The sequence below is a fragment of the Dermacentor silvarum genome, chromosome 8, assembly GCF_013339745.2.
Source record: "Dermacentor silvarum isolate Dsil-2018 chromosome 8, BIME_Dsil_1.4, whole genome shotgun sequence".
NCBI lineage: Eukaryota > Metazoa > Arthropoda > Arachnida > Ixodida > Ixodidae > Dermacentor > Dermacentor silvarum.
This window is the reverse complement of record NC_051161.1, coordinates 8,182,933-8,209,528: the sequence shown is the minus strand read 5'-3', so window position 1 is coordinate 8,209,528 and position 26,596 is coordinate 8,182,933. Positions and strand designations below refer to the sequence as shown.

Genomic DNA, 26,596 nt, shown 5'->3' with positions numbered 1-26,596 from the left:
AAACTAATGATTGTATTTTAATACATTGCGCACACAGCCTGACTGCTGCAATCGACTTCGTTAATTCGACCCTGGTAGGACTGACAAAATTGACGAAGTCTTCTGGCGGGTCGAATTAACGGGAGGGGAGGACACAGGTTTCTAAAACCGAAAATCGCGAAAGAAAAAAAAAAATGGGGGGGCGACTACTTTTTCGGCACCTTCAATGCCTAATCTACACTGTATCAAAATGATATTCCGCAAAATGCGCCTTAAGTGTCCGAAAAAAATTATTTTGTCACCGCGGACGGCAAGAAAGGAGCCCGCATTCGCGCAGGAACACCTTAGTTCGCTGAGCTATCTCTTGTCTTTCCCCCTGCTGAGCACCGTCATCTTGGTATCGTTCGAAAGCTCAAAGTTCCCTCATTCAGCTACCCGCATCCTTGCCTACAAAAGCTGCATAATAAAAAGCGCAAATGTAAAACAATCAGGAGCCGGTCTGGCAAAACTCTCGATGCACGTGGTACTCCTATAGGCTCAGAGTGCCAGCACACTGAGGGGTGCCTTCTGATTGACTGTTGCTACTGCAGCTTGTGCCCTGACGCGGCTGGTGCAGCGCTCACCTGCTAGGCCTGCCAGTGGGGCCTGCCAGTGGGGTCTGCTCCGAAAACTGGTGATCACCGCTGTTTCTTTGTTGATCACATTGCGAACGTGTGCGGCAAATCAACATTCTCTACAAGTAGCTTGAAACTGGACATGCGCCTACGGAAAGCGAAGCTCAAGCCGTCTCTGCTTTCTATGGGAAAAAGAGGAGGTGGTGTTCGCAAGGTTCAGACAAGCCGATTATAAGATTGCGCTGGAGATGAGTCACTGCGTCGTGCTGTCTCAAACAGCATCGGCAATAATGCAACAGTGAAGCTAACCATTGTCCTTTGTCCTCGCATGTAGTTTTACTTCAGAGACTCCAGACGATGTGCCAATGCCTATTCCTGCGCCTCTCGCTCATGCCTTGCACATACGTGGATTCGTGTTGGTCCAAAGCAGATCAAGCAGATCCCCCTCAAAAATTCAGGCATTCGAAAAATTTGTTTTGCGACCTATAAAAAAAAATGCGTAAAGCAAGCAATACTTGCTTAACGTTGTAAGACCCGTCAACTGCTCAGCAAAAGTTGCAGAACAAGTAGGCATAGACATATTCTAGATGTCAATGTTGTCCATACTGATGGTGGCGAACTGGGTGCTTTCATGTGATTTTTGCAGGGTTTGAGGTGCGTGATGAGATAGGCAAGCCCATAACACTGACGAGCAGTCTCGTCTCCAAACTCAAGCTGAACTGGGCATCTGACGTCCCAAAGGACCAAGTCTTGGCGGGGCGGCTACCAGACATCATCTGCCCGTCATCCGTGAAGCAGTCCCTTTTCTGTCACATGTCCATCAACTCTGGTCGTGCTGTGGACTTTGCCTTTAACGTGAAGTGAGTCGAAGTCATTTTCTTGACTTCTCATTAGCTATGGCGTTGTGCTGCTAAAGCCTGAGGTCGCGGAATCCTATCCCGGATGTGGTGGCCGCATTTCGATGGGGGTGAAATGAAAAAACGCCCTTGTGCTGTGCATAGGTCCCACATTAAAAATATGCAGGTGGTCAAAATTAATCTGGAGTCCCCCATTACAGCGTGCCTCATAAATGAATCGTGGTTTTGGCATGTAAAGCTCCAGAATAAAATTTTTTTTTTATCTTGCTAGCACTAAATAAAGTTGTGCAATAAACTTGAGCAGTTGGCCAGAGCATAGGAAGTTCTCGCAGCTCCTTCAGGAGTCATTGCCTTCTCTGTATTTAAAGAGGCTCTGCTGCAACAGAGATTTATGAACACTGAGGACTGTGGCTCATACAGTAGAACCCTGTTGATACATTTTTCAAAGGCTCATGGGAAAAAAATGGCACAACTGGGGAAATCTAATAGTGAGGAAGGCCCTAAATCGCAACAGCAACCTCATAAACAGCTGTGCGCATGTTTATAATTAAGGAACATGTACTACTATCTTCTGCGACAGTGGTCCCTTTCTATTCTTAATATGCTTCACCATATAACATGCTGTATAGAGGAGACGCTGACTTTAAGGAGCCAGCAAGAAAGCTAATATCGTGCCACGTGCTTAATTTGGCTGATGATCGCTTACTTCTGGCATTTCGTGCTACTGCATTTGCCTCTGCACTGCTAAATTTGTAGGACTGCCGCATTAACTCTTTCCCTACCATGGGGAAAAAAGGTGTTTTTTGTAGGTTATGCCAGATCTTTTTTCTGAAGGAACTACTGTACTACAGTCAAACCTCGTTAATTCGGATCTCAAGGGAGTAAAAAAATGTCCGAATTATCCGAATGCCGAATTATCAAATGGACAACAAAATATGCATATGAACAAGGCTTTTATTCCATACCTTCACTTCGTAAAGAAGTCCGTGATGGTTGTTTGTTTTTTCGTCGAAAGCTGGGCGGCAAGGTCGACTTTTCGCACATGCGCCAACCCGTCCAGTGCAAACGTGCCGAGGCGCGCGCCGCGTCTCTTTCGGCTCACGTCGCGGCGTGCCAAGACGCGCGCGCCGTGAAAGCAGCCGCGAAACGGGTTTTTCTAGCCGCAGAAGGGATCGCTCCAGGACCGATTTCTTGCGGTTTGCCGCGTGCCGCGCATGAAGGAGACCAATGAGAGCAGTCCGCTTCCCTGACGTGCGCGCGGGAAACTGGTGTCATGCGGACCCGCCCGACCGCTCGTTTCGCCCGTTTATAGTCCGACGTTATCGGCGCGCGGGCCAGCATCGTTCGCGGCCAGCCACGCTGCGCCAGCCGAAACGCCATCTCTTCCGACGCGCGCGCGTCGGCTGTTATCTTCGGAGCATGTGCGATATGATCACAAGCCCGCGCGCCGCTTTGAACGGCTGTCCGCGACCATCGGCGAAGTGGAGTGGGCGCCTTTATTTCTTCGCGCTAAATGCATTGTGGGTTGGCGCATTCTGTGCGACCAACGCGCGAATGGGTCAGGAGCCGTGCCCATCGGGCCGCGTCGGAAGCCGCCGGTTACGTTGAGAGGTTCGTTTCCGCCAACGTGACGTAGCGTGCACGCTCGCGTTACGTCGGACTATAAACGGCCCTGAACAAACGCTACAGCGCGGCCGACGTGGCCCAGACACCGCCAGACATTCAACGCGCCCTAAACGATTCGCTCCCTACGCACGTAGGAGCTGTGCTCGGCAAGGTCACTGCGCCCGGTCCCGGAGATAAGAGAGCCACGCTCAGCGGAGACCAGTGCCTCAAAAGTCCCTAAGCGATTATGTCCCTAGGCACCTAAGAGCTCCACGATTGCCATGACAACGCGGTTAGTTCGAGAAGGGGGGCAACATTGAGGGGGGGAAGAGTCGAGTCTGTCACGCGATTGCCGCAGCGGCGCGCCGCCGGTTGGTGTGGCCGCCCTGCCGCAGCTGCGTTGTGGCCGGCGGCGGTGCGCCGCGCGCGTTTTGCGGCTAGTGTGTACGTGCCAGTACTGATTTCTGCGCTCCAAAACTCCAAAAACTCACTTCAGCGCCGGTATTGGCCTGTCTCCAGTCCGAATTAAGTGGTGCACGCGTAATTTCGTGCCGATTTAACGAGAGTTCGCTGCCATAGACATAATGTACATTTTTGAAGGGAGGGAATTAGCAGGCCGAATTATCCGAATTTCCGAATTAACGGGGGCCGAATTAACGAGCTTTGACTGTATATATTTAATGTAATATATAAACAGAAAGCAAAATGAATGCACTTTTCATGCATAAAAGTTTTATTAACGAGATGTATGTCATAAAAAAACATAAATTGTTAAAATCAAGCTTGTGCGACAAAATTGAACAAGGTTTGTAAAGACACTCTTGGGTATCTACTAAGAAAAAAAGTTACGAGAATTATCAAATTTAAGAAATGTATCCGTCTAATAGACACTATCTCCGAAAAAAAAAATCAAAACTGTCCATTGAACAGGTATTCCGCTACAAAAATTTAACTGCTAGCACTATGGTTGGGCGTGCCGGGCTGCGACCGCCGATGTTCCGGGCTGGTTTGTGTTGTCGTCGCTTTCAGTCTCAAAGTCTGATGGAAAGTCTCAGCGTCCTCCGACTCGCTGCTACTCGATGCATCGGCTAGATCAGCCGCAGAGGCAGCGAAATCGTGAAGCGCACGCGCTGCTTCCAAAGCCAGACGTTCACAAAACATCGGAGTGGGTTTAAAAATCGCCGCCGCACAAGAAAAATGCGAACTGCTTAGAAAACAAAACTATAGTTTTTCCTCCTTTATGTCTGATGGCGCAGTGTGTCCGTGAGCGGCGCGGAAGGTCTAGAAAGTGGCGTTTCAAACCATTGATACCGGGTGGCCATTTTTGCTTTCTACTGTGAGGATCACGAAACTTCGGAGCACGTTAAAAAACCATCGCCTCGCAGGAAAAAAGCAAACTGCTTAGAAATCAAGGATATAGTTCTCCTCCTTCACGTCCGATAGCGTAGTAGGTCTCGAAAACGGCATTTGAAACCATCAAGAGCGGGCTAACGATGCCCAATGGGAGTGGTACGGAAAGATTTAAAATGCAATGCAAGATGCAGGAACATTACAGAATGGTGACATCTCAAATGGGAGCATGAGTCAATTGGCATAAAGTCGGGACCGCAAAAACGCGATGTAGCAGCGGAGAAAACGCAATAGTGAAGAATGTATCAACGGGATTCTACTATAATAAAGGAGTTCCTAACAGACCTTTTCCAAGAATAAAGTTTCTGAACCTGCCTTGTACAAGCATTACTTAGATCCCGTGGCACTTTTCATTGACAGGCCAAAGAATGGTGAGCCTGCCATCCTGAAGGTGTCATGTAAAGGGACAACTGATGTACGCATTGGTGAAGTCCACCAGTCCGACATCCTCATCAGTCTCACTGACAAGTATCAGAACTCGATCAGAAAGGTGAGTGCCATGCCAGGACAAGGGACTGAGCGGTGAAAACAAAAGCAAGAGGTGGCTGAGCTTGAATGCTGACAGTGGGAATGAGTCATGTTACATTAGAAACTTCATCACCATCAAAGATAAATTATCAGCATTTCAGGGAACACAACAATGCACCATCTCTCACAGTAACAGTAAAACAAGGTGTGCCTTATGTTTCATCCCTAACTGATGACACCATTGTTTCATTGCACCTAATCAACAAGTGTATGCTGTTGCATGTTTCATTACACCTAATCAACAAGTGTATGCTGTTGCATAGCCACAGATGTTGCATAGTACAGTCGCCGACAGATTTTTCGGACTCCACAAATTCGGACTTGTTGGACATTCCGCACTTCATAAATGCACCGTCAGGGTTCCCATAGAGCTAATGCATTTTCGCAACCAATTTTTTGGACCAATTTAGGCCCAAAGTTCGATTTTTCGGACTTTACTCCTTCCGAGCCACATTTCGAGAACGAAACTTGGACTGAATTAAAATTGGAACTGCCGAGTAATCAAATTAGAAGTCCCTTCCAAAGCTGTGATGATCGTATTTCTGCTTGAACGAGGTTTTCGCAAACGAAATAAAATTTAACGTATCGATTTATGCCACTGCAATCCATAGCTACGGGTGGTCATCACGTGCCTGTGCGAGACTACATGGGATCACCACAATAACTGCCGTTTTCTCTGTGGTATGTGGTGGTCGAAATGGCTACGCCAACGAAGAAGGGTACATTTTTCTTCTCTTGAAGAGAAGGCACATATGAACACGAAGGCAAAATGCGGAAGGAAAAAATTTTGTAGTTTCGCCCGAAAGGCGAAGCATCGATTTCGATAGCAGATTGAGAGGCACGCGCCATCCTCCAGTCTCGGAGGCCATGCTTGCTCTTCCTTAGCTTACAATACGCTCTAGGAGATAACACTTTTTCTCTTTTCTTTCATTTTTCGGTCAACACTATTGTCATAATCACTTTGCGAAACTGTTTTTTATTGATAATTTCTTTGAAAGTTCGGTTGCTATTTTTCGCGTCTAAGTTCTATTTTTCGGTTCTATTTTTCGCGACGGTTCTATTTTTCGGTTCGGTTCTATTTTTCGCGACGTGTGCGGCTTAGCGTTTAGGTGATCGGCGCTGCCTCTTGTGCATTCGCGAGAGCCAATGGTACGAAGTGTGGCCTCCGTGATCAGCTACGGCAGCGTGGCCTCTGTGATCGGGCCCGGCAGCGCGCCGTAGCTGATCACGGAGACCACGTGCGAAGTAACGGGGCTCGTTTTTTCGATCTCTATCATGGTGATCTCCGCTAATGCAGATCGCCAACGCGGTGACGCTCTTGTCGACTGCATGCGGAGACGACGTCAGTCTTGCGTAAAGCCAAGCAAATCTGATCGCCTCGAAGCGTAGTATGAGGCAGGGCATCATTTAATATTTTTTTATGCCACTCTAAGCCCAATAAATTTTCTTTTCAGGGTGAACTAGTTTTTCGGACTGTTCGATTTTTCGGACTGTTTCTCGGTCCCTGCGAAGTCCGGAAAATGGATTGGCAACTGTACTTACCGTAAAAACCCGCATATAATACGGACCCGCAGATAATACGAGGTGTTATTTGGGGATAGCAATAATGAAAAAAAAAAAAAGTTTTCACCCGCATATATTGCGAGCGAGGAAAACCCACAGAAAGCATTGACAATCTAATCTCGTTTATTCGAACTGACGCGGTGGTCCCGTCAAAGTTATGTGTATTGCTATGGGCGAAAACAGCCGGTAATTTGAACTCGAAAGCATTTGCGACGGTTAATTCGAACATACGGCGCACCGACAATGCCCTCAGCAGCGCTCCAAATAACTCGGCGGCGCCTCCGACCAGCATTGCTCCGACACCGCCATAGAGCAAAAGCTTAGGATAGGACCCTCAACGCCACGCAAAGAAAAGAAAAAGAAAAAAAAAAACGCGTGGCGGCAATTTGAATCTCAAATAGCAAGGTTGCCGTTTCACCGTGGCGCTGGAACACGCTTGTACGAGCCGACGTCTCGGCCAACTTCCCGACAACGGCAGGAAATGAAACTTCAGGGAAAGGGCTAAGTTGGCGCCGCGCCGACGGGAGCGGTGGCGCGCGCACGCGGTGCCAGTCTAAGGTGGGGGGAGCTACGAGGGAGTTGAGAGGGATGGCGAGGGGAGCCACTGCCACCGAAGCAACAGCGTTGCCAAGGCCAAATGCGCTTATCTGCCGTCGTTGCAACTTTGCAACTGGGATGTCATCCGAGCCGTGAACGCTGCCCCCGGTGACGCCGAAGTGCCGCCCTGCGGCGCAATTTCTGATGGCCTCGGCAGCCAAAATAACTTTCTTTTTAAAGGCAGCTGTGTACTACTTTCGCGGTCTCGACATCGTGCGAGATAGACTAGCGAACGTGCCGATTCTTAGCGTGGTCTAAATGGCGCCCGTTGAAAGCAGCAGCAGCCTACCGACGCCACCGCAAGATGACGCATACTCCGCTACGAGTTTTGATGATGACCTGAAATTGCAAATTTATGCTGAAAACTTTAGGATCCGCATATAATGCGAGGCAGAAATTTGACATGGTAAAATTTAGAAAAAAAACCTCGTATTATATGCGGGTTTTTGCGGTATGATCTATTCTGGATGAAAAGAGGCAAGACTGTACTCAAATGTGATAACTGCATCCACCGTAAAATAACAACTCTCTGGGAAATGTGCAAACAGGCCAGTGGCATAGCTATTTCTGCAACGCTGTAGCGTGCATGTGTTTCATTTAGATGGGGAAGCGAATTTGCGTTGTTTCTGTTTTTTTTTTTCTCCCACTCTAGTTACACGTGAAGGATCTTGCCGAGCTTCTCATCATAGCCGATGGCATAGACTATGGGGATGTCGTGAAATCCTTAGACCAGGTAAGTGTGCCACTTTTTTTTTTCCTCCACTTTGATGTTTGAAATTATGTTGGAAAACTTGCAATCGAGGCTTTGACTTCACAAAGGTGTTCGCTGCTGCTCACTGGTTGTAGTGCCGAACAGTATGCTAACGAATGCATCAGCCAATTATGGAAATTTAAGAACAAAAGTATTCTGCATCTGGTCCTGTAGCAATTCAGAAGAATATTTTTTTGTAATGTATTGCCATCAAGAGATTCAATTTTAAGGAATTGTAATAAAAACATTAAAGAGGAGAGATCTGCCACTACATTCCTACAGCACCATTACCCGGTATGGCCACTGGTTGTGAAGTTTTAACAAATGGTTTTAGTGGAGTGCATGCTGTAAGCATGCAGTGGGTTGCTTTGAGTGTGCTTGCAGGCTTAAGTAGGCAGGCATTAAAACTTGTGGCAGCAGGAGCTTGATATGGGCGAGTTGGTGTAACATACCTTAGCGCCCGTCTGTGTAGTACCTGTCTTTTTTCATTCTCGTCTCTTTTGCGCTGATTTTTCTTCAAGTGCATTAAAACTGGGACACATTAAAAGTAGGAAATCTGCAGGAAAGCTTTTGTAACTGCTGCTACAGTCGAATCCCCCTACAATGGACACCGCTACAATGAAATTTCCTTCACAACGAGGATTTTCCGTTTCCCTGTCAGCTGCCCATAGAAAGTAATACGCAGAAAGTTTCTTCATAACGAAGGCATTTTATTCTGTATTTCTGCTTCAACAAACTTTTCGAGAACGAAACTTGGACTGAATTAAAATTAGAACTGCCGAGTAATCAAATTAGAAGGCCCATCCAAAGCTGTGACGATCGTATTTTTCGAGAACGAAACTTGGACTGAATTAAAATTAGAACTGTCGAGTAATCAAATTAGAAGGCCCATCCAAAGCTGTGACGATCGTATGTCCGCTTGAACGAGGTTTTCGCAAACGAAATCAAATTCAAAGGACCGATTTACGCCACTGCAATCCAGAGCCACGCGTGGTCATCACGCGCCTGTGCGAGACACACGGGTTCACCACAATCGCTGCCGTTTTCTGTGGTGTGTGGTGGTCGAAATGGCTACGCCAATGAAGAAACGTAAATTTCTCTCTCTCGAGGAGAACCAATTTCGCGTCAACGAAGTTCTGCCACAACGAAATTTTTCGTGTGTCCCGTGAATTTCGTTGTAGCAGGACTCGACTGTGTTACACAAAATAGGACATGCCAGGAATAAATGCAAGCTACAGTAAAACCTCGATAATTTGAAGGTCGCCGGACCGCGAAAATTCTTCGAATTAAGCGGATTTTCAAATTAACCGAAATGAATAATAATAAAAAAGAAAACAAGCAAGAACTTGCCGCAAAAAGAAATCACCTTTATTTCCCATGTCCGAGAAAAATTGCTCAGTGTAATCACCGATGCGGGATTACTTGGCGCGCTGGTTCGCCACCCCTAGTGCCATGCTCTCCAGCTGGCTAAAAAAACGTAGCATACAAATATCACCCGCACTGCACTCAACAAAGTTGCGGTCGATGTTCACGGAATCGATAACTGCCGCGAAAGCGGGCGTGGTGGTGCTTGACTCCAAAAATTTGGACTTGCTGGATATTCCGGACTTCAAAAATGCACCGTCAGGGTTCCCATTGAGTTCATGCATTTCCGCACCCAATTTTTCGGGCGAATTGAGACCCCAAAGTTCGATTTTGCGGACTAAATCGCTCTTTCCGAGCCGCGCTACCCAATCTTGGAGGCCGCCATGTTGGATTTTGCACTGGCTTGGATTCTAGTGGCTCGCTGTATGGCCTCCAAGTTTGGAACGCGCGCTATCAATAGAGAGCTCGCGCAATCCTCCAGTCTCGGAGGCCATGCCCGCTCTTCCTTGGCTGACAAAACGCTCCAGAGTACTGCTCTTTCTCTTTTTTCTTAGTGTAAGCGCTCAGCACTATCGTTGTAACCATTTATTGAGGGATGTTCTTTTATTGCGACAGCAATTATATGGACACTTCAAGCGGATTTTCGCCGTCGGCGTCCGCCGCCCTGAGGTTCCATACAAAGTCCAAGGGCAATAAAATCATCGCCGCGCGCCCGCCGTATGTGCGAGTGACAGCGCGCGGAGGATGCGCGCTTTCATGGAGAGCGAACGCACAGCCAACTTCCTCCCTCGTGCGAAAGGCCGTGGGGATAAGGGAGGGAGGGAGGGAGGTGCGAGGGGGTCGACTTCTACTCTTCTAACAACTGCGTACGTAGCGCCGGAGCGGTTTCTCGCGCGCACCGTATCTTGAAAGCGATCTCCAGATGGCTCTGACCTTTTGTATGCGCTGTGCTCTCGCCGCTCAGTTTCCGTTGAAGCGATAGACCGCAGGAACCTTCGCCTTCGCTCGTTGCGGCGGCCGCGCTCGTTCGCGCGCGCTGACACCACGCTTGTTAATTCAGTGAGCTTTTTTTTTAAAATTTTTTTCTCAAGTTTCGGTTGCTATTTTGAACGTGGCGTGTGCACTGAGCAGGTGTCTCGGAGACCCATGTCTCAGTGATCGGCGCTACCTCCTGTACTTTCGCGAGAGCTAAGCGGTGCGAAGCTCGTTTCTTGGATCTCCATGGCGAACTCCGTTGGCGGAGATCGCCAACGCGGTGACGTTCGTGTCAACTGTACACGGAGACGACGTCATTGCTGCGCAAATCCAAGCAAGTCGATCCCCTCCAAGCGTAGTATGAGGCAGGGCATTATTAGAGATTTTTTTAAGCCGCACTAATAACTTTTTTTCCGGCCGAACGAGTTTTCCGGACTATTTTTCAGTCCCCACGAGCTCGGAAAATCGGTTGTCGACTGTACGGAGCGCCCTAATCTAACCGCCGCACGTTGCTACTATCCGGAAACTTCGAATTATCCGAATAGAGCTGCGCGGGCCATTCAAGTTATCCGGTAGAATTTGCATTGAGAATGACGGGACCACTCAAATTCTTCGAAATAACCGAAATTTCGAATTAACCGAGTTCGAATTATCGAGGTTTTACTGTATGTTAATTACCGAAATTTAGCCTTTGGCTTCATCAGGGTTGCAACTTTACTAGTTGCTATCTTATGCTCCTGTAATTGAAAGAATATCCAAGGTGGAGTCTACTGAATGGTTTGTCAATGTATTTGTTTTTTCCTTTTGCACAGAATTCTGGCTTTCATGTGAAAGGCCTGAAGTTCATGGACAGCAGCCTTGGTTGCAAAGAAGTTTGCTTCCAATGGCGAGGGCTCAAAGACTACCTGCGGCTCAACCTGGTCCCTGGTCCTCCAGCCAGCCTCGCTTACACAAATTACAACCCTGCGGAGGTAAGGTGCAAGACGAGGATGTTTAATTTCATTTCATTTCAAAGCAGTGCAAGGTGAAGTACCGAACATGACACCAGTAGTGCTGGTTTGCAGCTGACCATGTCTAGTGCAATTTCAAGGCTTTTACTGTAAGATTTGCAGCATCAACTTGAGTTTTGGAATTCTTGCTGTGCTGCTGCGGTCTTGTTTGATGGAGATAAAATTCTATTGGATGCTTTCGTAAATGTTCCATCTGCATAAGCGTGCCTTATCCTTTCCCTTGAATTTTGTAAGCAGGTAGCCATTGGGAACGAGATGTATTCAATATTGGCATTTGCTGGCAATGATGGCATGGTTTTATTAAATACAGTAGAACCCACCTATAATGATACAATCCCAGATATAAACATCTACAGTGAAACCTCGTTAGTTCGTCCCTCGTTAATGCGGAAAATGGTCAATTCGGACTCGTCCTCTCGTCCCGGCCGGCGTATGCATTATTCAATGCAATCACCACAGTTTCGTCCGCAGTAGTAGCGGCAAACAGTAGTTTCGTTTTAACTCTGTGCGCGCGTCGGCTGCGTGTCTTCAAAACTGTGTGCAGTAGAACCTCGTTCATACGTCTTCAAAAAATGCGCGAAAAATAAACGTACGATAACCGCGCACCGTCAATGCTCTCAGCAGCACGCCAAATCACGTGGAGGCGCCTCCGACTGGCAATGCTCCGGCACCGCCATAAAGCAAAAGCTTAGGAGAAACCCCTCAACGCCGCGGGGAGAAATAAAAAAGAAAGAAAAAAAAAATACCGCGGCGAAAATTTCCTCTCTCAAATGGTAAGGTCGCCGTTTCAGCATCGCACCGGAACACGCTTGTACGCACCGACGTCTCAGCTAACGCAGCGGCTGCGGCGCAGAGGGAAGCAACGCGGAGGCCCACGCCAGCCAACCCTTTCCCCTTTTCCCAACTCTTTTCTGCCGCTTCAACGGCAGAAAACGAAACTTAGGGAAGCGGGCTAAGCTGGTGCCGGGCCGGCGGGCGTGCACGGAGACAGTCGAAGGTGAGGGAGCTACGAGGGAGTTGGTGCCTTGGCGCTTCATGGAGCTTAGCATGGTTCCCTGAAACGAACATGCTTGAGAACCCCTGCCCTAGGTAATTCGACATTCGGTTAATTCGGACATTTTTTTCGGTCCTGTGAAATTTGAATTAACGAGGTTCGACTGCATTAGCTAAAATACTATGAGAATTCCAATGGCGCCAGGAGGTGCGTTAGGTAGTTGTTGCAGGCTAGTGGAAGCAATCCAGGAAACCATGCACATGTGGCTTTGCAGCCTGTGACAGTGACGCCAGATGGGAAGATCCCCAAGCCGCTGGTGGTGCAGCTGCAGGATGCCAGGGGCAATCCTTCCTCGGAGGCCAACATCAAGATCATCCTGGGCACAGACGAGGCTATCAAGGTACAGGCTCAAACTGCACGGTCATTCTGAACCTGCCATTTATATCATCTCTCTGAATAATCAACATTGTGCTTGATGAATACTTGGTATACCAGATGTGAACCATGAGGGTGTCTCCCCTCGCAGTAATTCACAGGTGGATTTGAGCAAGATAGTTTTGGTGTCTGCAGGAGATATTTTTCGCCCTGCCTTGATCCCTAACGAGCACTGTTCAGCATTGGTGACTATGCAAGGCTGTTCCTATTTTTTAGCCTGCAGCTCTGATGCCTGTTGGACAAGAGCATCACCTTCTGTCTCTCTGTAGGATAGGCCTGCAGAGAAAACAAAACCGAAGAGCATGTACAGCAAAGTGCTCAAACATAGTGTACTTCCGTTTTTTATTTATTTTTTATTTTCGTTGGTGAATGTTCTAGAACATTACAGTGCTGTCATGAAATTTTGAAGTCGAATTATGAGAACCCAGAATTTTCTGCTTTTTCGTGCGATTTTGTAAGAGGTGGCCGAATACTGTATTTACTCGCATAATGAACCCAATTTTTTCCTCAAAAAGTTTACTCAAAGCTGGGCTTGCGTTCATTATGCGAGGTAAAATTTTGGGCGTTCTGATTCTGATCAGGCTCGATCGTGATCGAAAGTGGCCATGTGACACTGATATTACGTTATGTGCCGCTCGCTCTTGAGGATGCACGTCCTGTGCGTCCTGAACCGCCGTATGCTGCATGCTGGTAAATACCGGAGCATGCAGCACTGCACTGCAGCATGCAGTGCCCTGTATGATGTGACGGCAGCCCTGAAAACCAAGAAATGAAAACGTGCGCGAGTTTAGTTTTTTTTTTTTTTTTTTCCGGACCTTTTTTGCGTTGAATGCTTCGGACCATTTCACAAGTGAAGAGCACAATTTATTTGTAAATATTATGTCAGTTACACCTTCATATTTTTTTTTTTTGATACCGCTAGAGGACAGCAATACAAATGTGTACCACTTTTCATACCCTGTAATAAAGACAGTGGTACATATATGTACCACTTTTTGTACGAGAACTGTTGTGGAGAATTTATTAACAATTGTGTCAAACAATTTCTTAAGTCATCCTGAGTGTCGTTTTGCAGGTTTTAAGCGATAAAAATGTAATGAAAAAATAGCGCCTCACACATTTCTCTTGCATTGTGCTGCAGGCTATACCTCCTCAGCAGCCAGTAAAGACGGACTCCAAGGGAAAGGCTTCCTTCGGCATCCTCACACTCGCCCTCAAGACTCCGTATGTGTTAGAAGTGAATGGATTGGTCTGCCTATTGCAGCCCCATTAGCGCTTCTCTCAAATTAACTTCGTGTGATGATCCTAACTTGTTCAAGCATACCATGTGTATGATCACTACGGTTGATCAAAAATGCAGTTAAACCCCGATATAATGAGACTGGTAAAGTCAGCAATTTGCATTGTTATATCGAAATTTGACTGTATTGAATTTCAATCTTTTATGCAAGTAAGTTCAGTAGCCGATGGATGGTGAAATAAAACACTTATGGGGCCATAAAAAGTTTTCGAATTCATCAATCAATTGGCAATGCGAATTTCTATGTAAAAAAAAAACAAAAAAAATGTATATACAGTAATACCTCGTTAACTCAAAGTACTAAAAACCGCAAAAATTTCGAGATAATCAAAGTTGCAGAAATAACCGGGAACAGTTATTTCTGAAAAATTCACTACTGATCAGCTTTTCAACAAGAGCTTCTAAGTTTCTCTTTTGCAAGGATAAGAACCTTCTGCAGGCCTTCAGAAATAGTTTATGCTGCTCTTTACAGCTAAGCACATCAACGTAATTTAATAAAGCATGCTCCACGCCAGTTTCGGCGTGTATTTGCTGCCCTCATACCGGCAACAATGGGGAGACGTCGCTCAAAGTCGTTGCTTGCATCGAGTTCGACTTGTAGGCGATGAGCGAACGCAACAGCTGTCTCCATCGCGTGGCTTGTCGCCGTCATGCGCCAGACCCCTTGCATGGGGTTTATGCTTTTATTAGGGCAGAAAAAAACTGCTTCTCGCGGTAGCACTTGGACCTAGAAAGGTGTCCTCGAGCTGCTCTACACATCGCGTGAGCCGATCATTCCCGCCGCTGCACTCAACTTTATTTCGCAGCAAGCGAAGAATGCTTCTTGTTTCGGCTGATGTCGGCGTCTCTCGAGGTACTTCATCGTCATCGCTATCGTCTTCACCGTCTCCTCCGTTTGTTGCCGTCCCAGCGATTTCGGCGTCAGTAAATTCACCTATCACTGGTACATTCTGCTCGCATAGTGCATACTCGTGCAGTGTGCGTTGCGTAGAATAAAAGTAAAACGGAAATCACGAGCGTTGCATAAAGCGAACAAAATGAACTGCGTCAAGCGTGCTATTTTGCAGGGCCTGCCTCTGCGCACATCTCTCCCGTCACCTGACGTGCCACATACAGTAAAAGCTCGTTAATTCGAATTTCACAGGGACAGCTAAGGAGTTTGAATTAAACCGAATTCGAACTAATGAAAGTCATTAAAAGAACAGCCAGGATTGAGACCGGGTTGCTAGAAAGCATTTGTAACTCGCAATATTTATTGACCGAAATAATCTTTGATCACTTTTTGCTTCTTTTCTGAAAGTGATGGTCATCGCTTTATCTTCCAAAGCGCTCGTTTTAAATCGCTCGTTCCCAGCCACACTACCCGAACTTGGGGGCCGCCATGTTGGATTTTCCGCTAGATTGGCCAGGCTTGGCTTCCAGTGGTCCGCTCTATGGTCTCCAAGATTGGGTGCGCATGCTATCCTCTAGTCTCGAAGGCCATGCCTGCTCTTCCTTGGCTGACAAAACGCTCCAGGGGATGGCACTTTTTCTGTTTCCTTTCTTTTTCTCGGTAAGGACTATCGTCATAACCACTTATTGCGGGCTTCCTTGTTTTTTATCACTGCATGGCAGCATGCAGTTCGGTGGCTCACAGTTCGAATTATTGATGGAGGAGCCAATGTGTGTCCGAAATAACGAGTTGGTCTATAGGTAAAAGACGCCTATGCTGCGTGGCCGGACCAGGACAGTCAGTTTGAATTACCCAAAAGTTTGAGTTAATGAGGTGTCAATTAACAAGCTTTTACTGTGGTTGCTTGACAAAGTTATGCTGCTAGGTTCCAACTTCACATTCGGGGAAAGCGTCCTCTTTGTGGTAGGCGCTGCAGCCTTGAGCGAAGCTGTTAAACGGTCCAGCGGCAGATCAGTCAAGATTTCGAGATATCCGCAATTTAGCCCAAAAATACTTCCAGATAAAGGGCAATAAATACATCGCACGTATGGGAAATGGTTCGGTGCTGTGGAAAATTTCGACAACCAATTTTCGAGATATGCAAGTTCAAGTTAACGAGGTTTTACTCTATATATAAATATATTTAAAATTTTAAAGCTGGCGATGAAAGACCAGTTTTATGCCGTGTTGACGATATCTTCACGTCGGCGGTACAATGTGAAGCTTTTGCATCGACTCCGCCGCCGTAGCTGATAGTTTCATCCAGCCACAGTGGGACGACACTATCAGTGGACTGCTGTCCAAGCTGCCGGACCAATGCAGCATAAAACCTGTTCGACGCTGCAAAGAAAGCCCCTCTCTTGCACGTGTGCTGAAAGAATGGTGCGCATCAAGCCACCATCATTGGGTCACGCTCACACGTTTTCCATCGCACTCTCAGCACATGGCGCACAATGCATGACAGGATCTTATCACACTTGGACTGTATATGAACATCAGTTGAGTTCAACGACGAAAATTTGCCTGGTGCGTCCGTAGCGTTGCTATCGCATTAGTCCCTTATTTTTTATGAGCCCCTTATCTCTAGCGGTGCCACTGGCATGTGCGACCAATGGAAAAGCTCTGAAAAATCAGGTGTTCAAAAAATTGGTCACCGAATGTATTGAAAACAATTTGCAGATGCACTATACTCACAGAAAACGCTTATTTGCTGTGAAAATACTTTGTTGGTTTCTTCTGCTGTTTTTTCTGCGTCTTCTTAGCAATCAACGAAATCATTACGCGGTGTTCGTTCACCTTTAAAATATTGCAACTTTTATAATGTGTGTAGTGGTTGCTTGCTGCTTTCTGAATTTCCAGAACAGCGGCTGACTATTTTTTGCAGGGTCACTCCTAAGCCATGCGAGTTTAACATCTGCTCGACCAACTGCCGAGGTCTCTTTACGCTGGGCACCAAGGCAACCATTGGCCGGACAATCATCAATGGCCCCGTTCTGAAGCTGCACTTGACCTGTGACCCAGAGAAGCCAGTGGAGCTCAATGTGGACTACAAAGGAAAAAAGACCTACACTGTGGCCGATGAGTTGCCAGGTATACAGTGAAACCTCGTCACTATAAACGCCACATTAACATATTTTGCAGAAATCCTACTCTGACCGCTTATAGTTTCAGTGTAAAAATATTTCAGCACTACGAGCTTCAGAACACTGAATTTTTAAGAATAACGCTCGTTATTCAATATCTGCATCATTTTAGCAATGCCTCAGTACTACGAATTCAAATTCCGAAATCTGGGGATTCTTAGCTTTCATTGTATCCTTCACTGGAGGGGTAGGCTATCGGACAACACGGCGCAAAAAGCAGATGCCTTGCAACTTGCTCACGGGGATGCGCGGTGTGGTCCGGAGCGGGGGGGAGAAAAACAAGGGCTGTGGACTTTTTTTCCATTGTGGAGGCGACGACTCGTCAGATTTTGCAAGCGCATGCTCTGCCCAGAAAAATGTTATCTCCATGCTCATCGAAGACCGCTTGCCCTTTCATAACAGTGTCATTTACACGTGCTTTGGAATAGTTCAGTGTCCACCTTGAGTGAGACAGTTGCGGTGTCTGCGGCAAGAAATGTAAGAAAAAAAAAAAAACACATGCACACACACACACACACACACACACACACACACTCTCTCTCTCTCTCTCTCTCTCTTTAGAAGTGACATGGCGCTTCCTCCTTGTCGGTGGTTTTGTCAGCAGCGATGGTACTTTGGTGGTGTGTGGCGGTGGAATTTATGGAAAATAGTAACACTGATGGCCAACACTGATGTTCTCGCGGATGGTCCAAGCGGTGACAACTGATGCTCTGACAGATTGATGCATCACATGGTTAACCTTCGGGCTTTCACTATAGCAATCTTTAAGAATAATGAGCAATTAGTCACGGTCCCTTGAAGTGTGTTATTGAGATTTCACTGCACTTCCTCTTTCTCAGAAATTCTCCTATGTGTTTGAACAGAGCACACTCCTGTGCCATCTGTCGTCTCATTGTGATACAGGGTGCATTCCTTCTGTGCCCTGCACTCAGGTAACCTTGGTGGCATGCAGAAAGGAAGAACCAGACGGGAGCTTTATGTTGTTTTCGTCATCTTGAGGCCTAATTGTGAAAAAAGATAATGAAATGGAGCAACTTTCACTTCTCACGAGTCTCTCAGAAGGGAGCCTCATGAGAAGTGAAAGTTATCTGCAAATTTTGCCTTTAGGCGTGGCTTCATGGCAAAGCGGCGTGTGCTGCCGTAAAGCCACACTGTAAGGAGAAATTCGCAATGCAGGGCGGGGGGTGACTTTGAGGCTAAGGATTCTGGGATAAAACCTCGCCTAATGTTCGCATAAATACGGTACTTTAGGCTTTGAAAAATTTGTGTGTAGCACGTATTGGACAACAGAAAGCTGATGGGAATTTTTCAAGGTTGTTTACAACTTTCTCATGCACATTTGCTCTCAATATAATGTTTAATGAAGCTGATAATTAATAACTAATTATGGAATTAAGCAAAATAAAGAAATTTCTCTGACTTGCTCCAAGCGAGGGCTAGCAAATTGCAGTAAAACCTCGTTAATTCGACCCTAGGTTATTGGGATAATTCGGACTCGTCCTCTTGTCTTGGCAGGTGTATACATTATTTAATGCAGTCAAGCTCTCATTAATTCAGATGTATTTCGCCGCACATCGGTTAATTCGGACAAATCTTGGAGCTCGGTCAGCGCGGAGAACCACAAAATAGAAAGAATGGCGCCAGTGTACAACTGAAACAAAGCGGGGGAGTCCGCATCGCCATAGTCATCAATGGAAATTGTATGTGTATCACAGCAACACCGGAATACTTCGTGCCTGTTTCTGTCTTTAACGCCGTTATTCTTGCGTTTACTGCTGTGCCTAACACCGCATCGGCTGTGTGCCTTCGAAACTGCTTAGTTGACATCTATTATTGAGGTGATAGCGGCCCCGATTTCTTCCGCAGCTATTGCAGCAAACGGCATTTTTGTTTTGACTTGGTGCATGTGTTGGCTGCGTCCATTCAGTAAGGCAAGGTCGCCGTCTATGATTGCGTCGATAGTGGCCGCAGTTGATTCGGTGTAAAGTTGTTGGTGCTTCAACTTGGTGCAAAGCTGTCGAGGATGAAGAGCACCGGCTACATCGTGATGTATGGTTGACGTGTTGGTGACCAGCTCACTGGCGAAAAAATAATCGGGATGTGCGTGTGGTAGCGAAAAGCGTGTCTCTAATGAAGGCGCGCTGCAGCCACGCCGTGAAGAAAGTAGTGAGGCGTTCGCCACTGCGAGAGCCAATCAGTCATGAGATGATCAGAATTGCAGCTTTCACACTGGTTTTATGCAGAATAGAAACAAGATTTATTCATTCATTCAATTAGTAAAAATATGTTGATGTAGTAAGCATTTGTTTGTTTTCTTGATACCCTCGATAATTCGACATTCAGTTAAGTCGGACATTTTTTTGGTTCCTTGAAATCCGAATTAGCGACGTTTTACAGTACCTTGGCTCTGTCTAGCTACGTGACACTCGGATATTGATTTAAATTTTTGTACTAGTTCTGTGGGACACCCTGTATAACAAACTACTGATACAATGACCTTTTTTGTGAAATTATCGAGTTTGTTATAGATGGGTACGACTGTATCTCGCTGTCTGAAACTAGCGCTTTTGCACGCTGATTTGCTGGCAGCTGTAGTAGTCACTTTGTGCTATCATTAGGTCTAGCTGGTTTGATGTTCCCTATCAAGCTTTCTGTAGTTTCCGCACGGCAAGGGTCTAATGTGCTGCATAATGCCTGTTTTCGATGGTTAGGCTTGCCAGAACACAGCTGTGTTATCCGGTCAGGCATACCAAGAGCACAAATGGGCCACTGTGAAGGGGCATAAAATGTATTCCCTAATTACACACGCTCGCAGCTGGTGTCTCCTGTCACAGTACGAGCACTGAGACACCTAATAAGTGCACTTGCAGGCCTCTAAAGCTATTTAGAATGTAGCTGTGGTAATTTGAGGGCAGTTGAAGGCATGCATTCATTTTTTGGGAGAGTCCGAAAAGTGGACCTTGACTGTAAATGGATTTCTATGGTGATTTCAAGGAGAATAGCATTTACTTCATTATACAGTTGAACGCCTCTACAAAGAATGCTTCTACAGCGAAATTGCCTGTATAACGAAAATAATTATGTCCCTGCTGAATTGATATCTTTGATCTGTATTGTAAACAGCTCTTTAATGAATACCACTGCAACAAATTTGCTTGTGCAGGGAAGAAATTGATGTTCCCGGCTGTTGATTTATTGTGCTACAACAAACACTCCGTAGCGGTGCCACCACTGCCTTTAGCAGATGCCACCAAGGTGTGCTCTGTGCTAGTGCTAATACCAGCACTAGCAATTTACTTGATAAACATACCGATGTCAGAAGTATAATCCTGCTCCGCTGCTCCAGGAATTGCTTAACTCCTACGCTGCTTCTTGTAACACATCAGTGAATGTGGCGGCTGACAAATACGTCCCAGTTGATAACGACGTGGCGATGTATTCGTAACTGACACGGAGCAAAAAACCTTTAGGAGTGGAAACTTCGCCATTTGCGTCGACCAGAAAATGTCACAAGCCCCGCAGAGCCACTATCATGCTGGCGGCCGAGAAAAAAAAATTATCGGCATCTTGGTTGCCAAGGTCACGTGTGTTGCTCCCGTTCGGCTGCGCGCCTCACAAGTTCTACTGAGGGCACTCACGCGTCCCTCCTATCTTAGGCTAGCAAATTCTGAACAAGGGTACACTACATGTATGAGCACTGTTAGTATTACGGCCCTCGAACAGACACCGACAAGAACAGTTGCTGTTTCACCTAAAGGCCCACAAAAACAATGTTACGGCGGGCGCCGCCGAAGAGAACGCGCCCGAGTAGCCTGCCGGGCTTCTGCTTTTTTTTTTTTTTTTTTTTTTTTTTTTTTTTACTGCTGCTTGCATGACGCGCCGCAAGGCGCCGCCACTGCATGCGGGGCCGTCGGCGCATACAAATTCGACGTCATCTGGTCCCACACATGTGCCTGCGCTGACGGGAGTTTCTACTCCTAAATAATCTTCCTCCGTGGTAACTGACGACCGACAAAGGGTTCAAAGTCATCTAGGGTGGAAAGAACACAAATGCCAACGAAGGCAGCTGTGGTGAAGCTTTTTGTAAATGAATGAAGAATTTTAACGGTAAGGGAGGCGACAGCAGCATTTGATTATGTAAGCTTTACTTTGCGCAGCTCCTGCATTTCGCCATGGAGCATGCTGTGAACCTCGGTGCAATAAGCTTGGCTGCAGTCACGCACATTCTGTCAGACGAAGTTTGCACAAAAAGATTTGCTACTTACTTTACTAACCCCCGTATTCATAAATGCATCTTAACTTGAAGCCCATGCTTGTCTTGATTTAAATGACGCCTGTTGTGAACGTGCCAAAGGAAACGCAATGAGTGTCTTGGGCACGTTCATGGCAGGCGTCATTTAGATAAAGTCAGGCATGGGCTTCAAGTTAAGATGCATCTATGAATACAGGGGTAAGTCTCTACGGTGAAATCTCGATATAACGAACTTCAGAAGACCATGGTAAGTCGCTCAGGATTCTGAAAGGTTGTTATAGTGAAAGCCCCAGAATTAACCATTCTGCCCATCAACCCATTAGTTCATAAGTTGCCACCAAATAGGGGATTTGCTGGAAGGCCAGTGTAGTAAAAAGATGAACAAGAATGGACATTGAATAAATGGATGCAGCTGTCTGGGATGCAGATACTCCACACATGTTTGTTGTGTGACTATACTTTTTTTCTTCTGCACAGAGACAACTGTGCACGTGGTGGCAGAAGATGGCAATGTCATGTGCTCTGTGCTTGGTAAACAACTGAGCATGAAATTGACTCGTATAGACTGCGCCCCAAAGAACCATCAAAAGGTGGGTAACTTAAAAAAATATATATATCTTTGAACTTTGTGGGCAGCATGCCAACTCGTTAATGTGCACCTTGGGAAATCAGTGGACCCTTGGTACCATTTTTTCTTATGTTTACATTTTCTTTGTTCCAAACTAGGTATTTACAGTAGCTCCAGCTGAAAGCACATCTTGCAATGGCTTTTACCACTTCAGGTACCTTATATGTCTTTGTATAAGATTACTCCTCAAAAGAATGTGTGCACTAGCGGTGACTGATCACTTGTCTTTATTTTTGTTATTCTTTCTATGTTAGGAAAGTGAGGGTGCCGGAGAAGTCTGGAGAATATAACATGCAGTTCCACTTCAACAATGGCAAACATGCCATTAGCAGTACGATTGTAAGTTACCTTCTCTGCATAGTTGCTTTACTGTCAAAAACATGGGGCTTGCATTCCTGATGCTAAATAACTTATGGCGATGGTTGGTACTTTTGCCAGACCAAACACCTAATGTGGTACGTCAAGTAGCGATGAACATTTCGTGGCATTCTTTCTGCAGTCAATGTCTTCTGGGAGGGCCAATGTTTTCAGGAGGTGGTCACATCTGCATACCTGCCAACTCTCGTTTTGTCCGGGAGACTCCTGAATTCTAACCAATTCTCTTAATTGTACGGAGCTCCCGATGTACTGCTCCATACTCAGGGCGAAAAAGAAAGAAAGGGATAAAAAAAGCATCATGGCGGCACAGCTGCATCGTAATTGCCATCATGTGCAAGGTAGCTAGCCAAGTTGAGATTTAAATCTAAGCCGTTTGTGCATAGGCAGTGTAGGCGTAACAGAGTACAACTCATATCAAGACATGCTTTCAGGAGGGCGCGTGAGGCAAAGGCCTAATATGTGTTGCATAATGGTTAGTTCTCTTAAGTTAGCTTCGCCACTTTACAGCCATGTTATGCAGTGAACCTTATTAGGAGTGGAAAAAGGCCACTTTCACGGCATATTCCAAGTGCTTTATAATTATGCACATGTACACGCACAGTCTCCGGTCACGGTACGAACACCGAGACGTCTAATAAATGTACTGGCAGCCATTCAGAGCTGTTTCTGACATTGCTGTGTCCCCCTCCCCTCCTCCTCTTGGTGAATCTCCCGAATTTTCCGGTTCCAAGGTTGGCAGGTATGCATCTTATATCCACTGGTTTTCTCAGTCATAGTGGATCAAGTCTGACAAAAGGATCGGTCAGGAACAAGTTCTTTGCTATGCAACAATAGCATTATTTGTCTACACATGCTGTTATTTACTGCAGCACCTTGCTTTTTCAGAAAATGCAACTATCTTCTATAGAGGGTAAAAATTTTGATTGTAGAGCTGACTCTCAATACAGTAGACTTCGTTAACTCAACCCTGGTGGGACCAATGGCATTAGTCTAATTACACAAGATGCAGAAAAAATGCCAAACGCACCGCTGATTTATTTGTGAATCATTAAACCTCGTTATAACGAATTTAGTAAAATTAACAATTTGCTTCATTATATTGAAATTAAACCATTTATGCAAACAAGATAATTGCCAATTTGCTTTTGTTACATGGAGGGGGCCGCAAAATTTTCTGAATGATTGGGCAATACAGTCGAATCCCCCTACAACGAATGCCGCTACAACAAAATTTCCACCACAACAAAAATTTTTCGTTTCCCCGTCAGCTGTCCATAGAAAGTAACAAAAAAAGTCTCTTCATAATGAAGGTTTTTTATTCAATACTTCCACTTCAACAAACTTTTTGAGAACAAAACTCGGACTGAAGTGAAATTGGAACTGCCGAGTAGTCAAATTAGAAGGCCCTTCCAAAGCTGTGACGATTGTATCTCCGCTTGAACGAGATTTTCGCAGACGAAATCAAATTCAAAGCACCGGTTTATGCTACTGCAATCCATAGCCACCCATGGTCATCATGAGCCTGCGCGAGACTGCACGGGATCACCACAATTGCTGCCGTTTTCTGTGGTGTGTGTCCGGTCAAAATGGCTATGCCAACGAAGCGTAAATTTCTCTCTCTTGAGGAGAAGGCACATATGATCGCCGAGGCAGGAAGCAGAAAGAAAAAGCTTCGCAGTTTCTCCCGAAAGGCGAAGCATCGTTACAATAGCAAATTAGTAGACAGCTATACGAACTAAGGATAGTAGTTTTATCGGCCGTATAAACTTGTAAACATTCGCTTACTAACTAAATTACCAAGCACGGTGTCACATGTGCACAGGTAAACATGAACACATCTCGCTCGATGACTGCGGAAACTCGGTGTCAACACGCTGGAGTCAGAAGGCGCGGCAATAACAGCGAGCGAATTGACCTTCATGCCATCTCTCACTTCAACGCCAAACTAAATGTCGAAACCACAGCACACACGACTCTACAGACACTAGTTGCATTTTGCTCACGTCGCAGATCGCTTTGAAGATGAGGCCCGCGCTAGTGCATGCTTTGTGCACGTCGCAGATTGCTTTCAAGATACAGCGGCCGTGCCGCAGTCGCTGTTGTCATCATGATGCCAACGTTTCGTCGTCTGGGGAAAATGACAACCCGCTATACACACTTAATCTGGCGACTGCTTTGAAAGTAATGGATCCTTTTGACCTCATTAAAAGTTATCAGAGCCCACGACAATGACACTGCGATGGCTCTTTTAACGGACTGTGAGACTTGCGTGTAATGCCTTTGCTTGCCGGGAAGCGTAAGAAATCCAGGCTAACAGACTTCTGGAAATAAATCTTCCGGCAAGCGCAAGCTTGCCAAGCTTGTTGACTTTGTCATACATATGCAATGAAATTGTTATAATTCACACCGCTTCGTTGCGACAGTGCATGTACCCCAAAATAGTGTTTCGCGATCGGCTGGGCACGCGTGTTGGTTTAGGCGTCAGCTGCCATGTACAAAAAGTGCTGTAAGAGTTGCGCGAAATGCATTCTCTTGTGAAGTTGATACTTTATTGACCGCCTTTGGTACGTCTCAACCTTTGCCCCCATGTCATCGCGAAGATTTCCCGGACGATGGTTCCGGTTTCGTTCGTGGCTTGGCCGTTTGGTGTACATATACAGTCGCCGACTGATTTTACGGACTTCGTGGGGACCGAGAAATAGTCAGAAAAGTCGAACCGTCCGAAAAACTCATTCACCCTAAAAAAGAAAATTTATTGGGCTTAGAGTGGCATAAAAATGTTTAATAATGCCCTTCCTCATACTATGCTTGGAGGCGATCACATTTGCTTGGATTTGCGCAAGACTGACGTCTTCTCCTCATAGTCGACAAGAGCGTCATGGCATTGGCGATCTCCATTAGCGGAGATCGCCATGGAGGTCGAAGAAACGAGCGCCGTTACTTCGCACGTGGCACCCATGATCGGCTCCAGCCGTCCCATTCGGCGCGTAGTTCATCTGAGAAGTGTAATCTTACGAACTCCGTAACGGATCAGCAACGGCGCGCTGTTGGAGCTGATCGCGGAGGCTGCGTGCTGTTGCTGAGCGTGAGCAAGATTACACTTCTCTGCTGCACTACGCGCTGAATGGGACGGCCGGAGCCGATCATGGAGATCACGCTTCACACCACTTGGCTCTCGCGAAGGCACAGAAGGTGGCGCCGATCACACAAATGCGAAGCCGCACGCGTCTCCGAGGCGCATACGCCACGGGCAAAATAGCAAATGAACTTAAAAGAATAAAATAAAAAACGGATTTCGCAATGATTATGACGATAGTGCTCACCGAAAAAAGAAAATGTCGTCCCCTAGAGCGTTATATCAGCTTAGGAAGAGTGGGCATGGCCTCCAAGACATGAGGATGGCGCGCGCGTTAAAGCCCCTATACAGTATAGACCACTTATAACGTAACCGCTTATAGTGCAGGACCGGATATAGTGCGGTCTTTTCAGACTCCTGTTAATTTTCCCATAGCACTCCATGTACCGTATTTACACGATTGTAAGTCGACTCGAATGCAGGTCGACCCCCCCAAAATTGCATGTCTAAAAAAAAAAAAAAATTGGGGGGGGGGGGGGGGGGAGAAAAACCACGCGAGTGCATTTCACACAAGGGAAATTTATTGATGGGGTTGCTAAGACTACTCATCGTCACTAGAGTTGACCTCACTGGTACTGCTGCCGTCATAGCTGCTGCGGTCCCACAGCACGTCGTCATCAAAAGTGAGTCCACACTTCGCGAACGACCGCACTACGACATCGCGCGGTACAGCCCCCCACACAGAGAGGACCCACCCGCACACAGTAGCCAGAGAGGCCAAATTTTCTCGCGCTGAAGCCGCCACTGCCGCACCACACGTTCACCGACTCCAGACTTGCGTCCCGCTGCGCAGTTGTTAGTTTCCTCATCATGGAGGATAGCAGCCCGTTTGAACGCTGCTGAGAACGAGCGCCGAAAGTTCTTGGCACTCATGAGAGGCGCGACGATTCAGCACAACAGCAGAAGTGACAGATGCGCGCAGCCGTTGCATAGGAGGCATTGGTCGAAAACAATCGTATCTCAAAGAAAAGCTCTTCCGCCAACTACTAGTACCCCTCAAACGACGGCTCTTCCGCCAACTACCAATACCCCCCTAACGGCGGCTCTTCCGCCAGCTACCAATACCCCCCAAACGGCGGCTCTTCCGCCAGCTACCAATACCCCCCAAACGGCGGCCCTTTCGCCATCTACCAGTAACCCCTAA

At 46.5% G+C, this 26,596-nt stretch overlaps 1 protein-coding gene across 1 annotated transcript in view; it reads left to right on the top strand.

Moving 5' to 3' along the window:
* The window catches only part of LOC119460586 (structural maintenance of chromosomes flexible hinge domain-containing protein 1), a 229,955-nt gene that overhangs the window by 135,116 nt on the left and 68,243 nt on the right, over positions 1–26,596 (top strand). The window contains exons 27-36 of the mRNA XM_037721595.2: positions 1,240–1,453; positions 4,826–4,955; positions 7,806–7,886; positions 11,057–11,215; positions 12,523–12,648; positions 13,825–13,907; positions 16,800–17,005; positions 21,788–21,900; positions 22,037–22,092; positions 22,193–22,277. Coding sequence (XP_037577523.1) covers positions 1,240–1,453; positions 4,826–4,955; positions 7,806–7,886; positions 11,057–11,215; positions 12,523–12,648; positions 13,825–13,907; positions 16,800–17,005; positions 21,788–21,900; positions 22,037–22,092; positions 22,193–22,277 — 1,253 coding nt within the window. The remainder of the gene's footprint in view (positions 1–1,239; positions 1,454–4,825; positions 4,956–7,805; positions 7,887–11,056; positions 11,216–12,522; positions 12,649–13,824; positions 13,908–16,799; positions 17,006–21,787; positions 21,901–22,036; positions 22,093–22,192; positions 22,278–26,596) is intronic.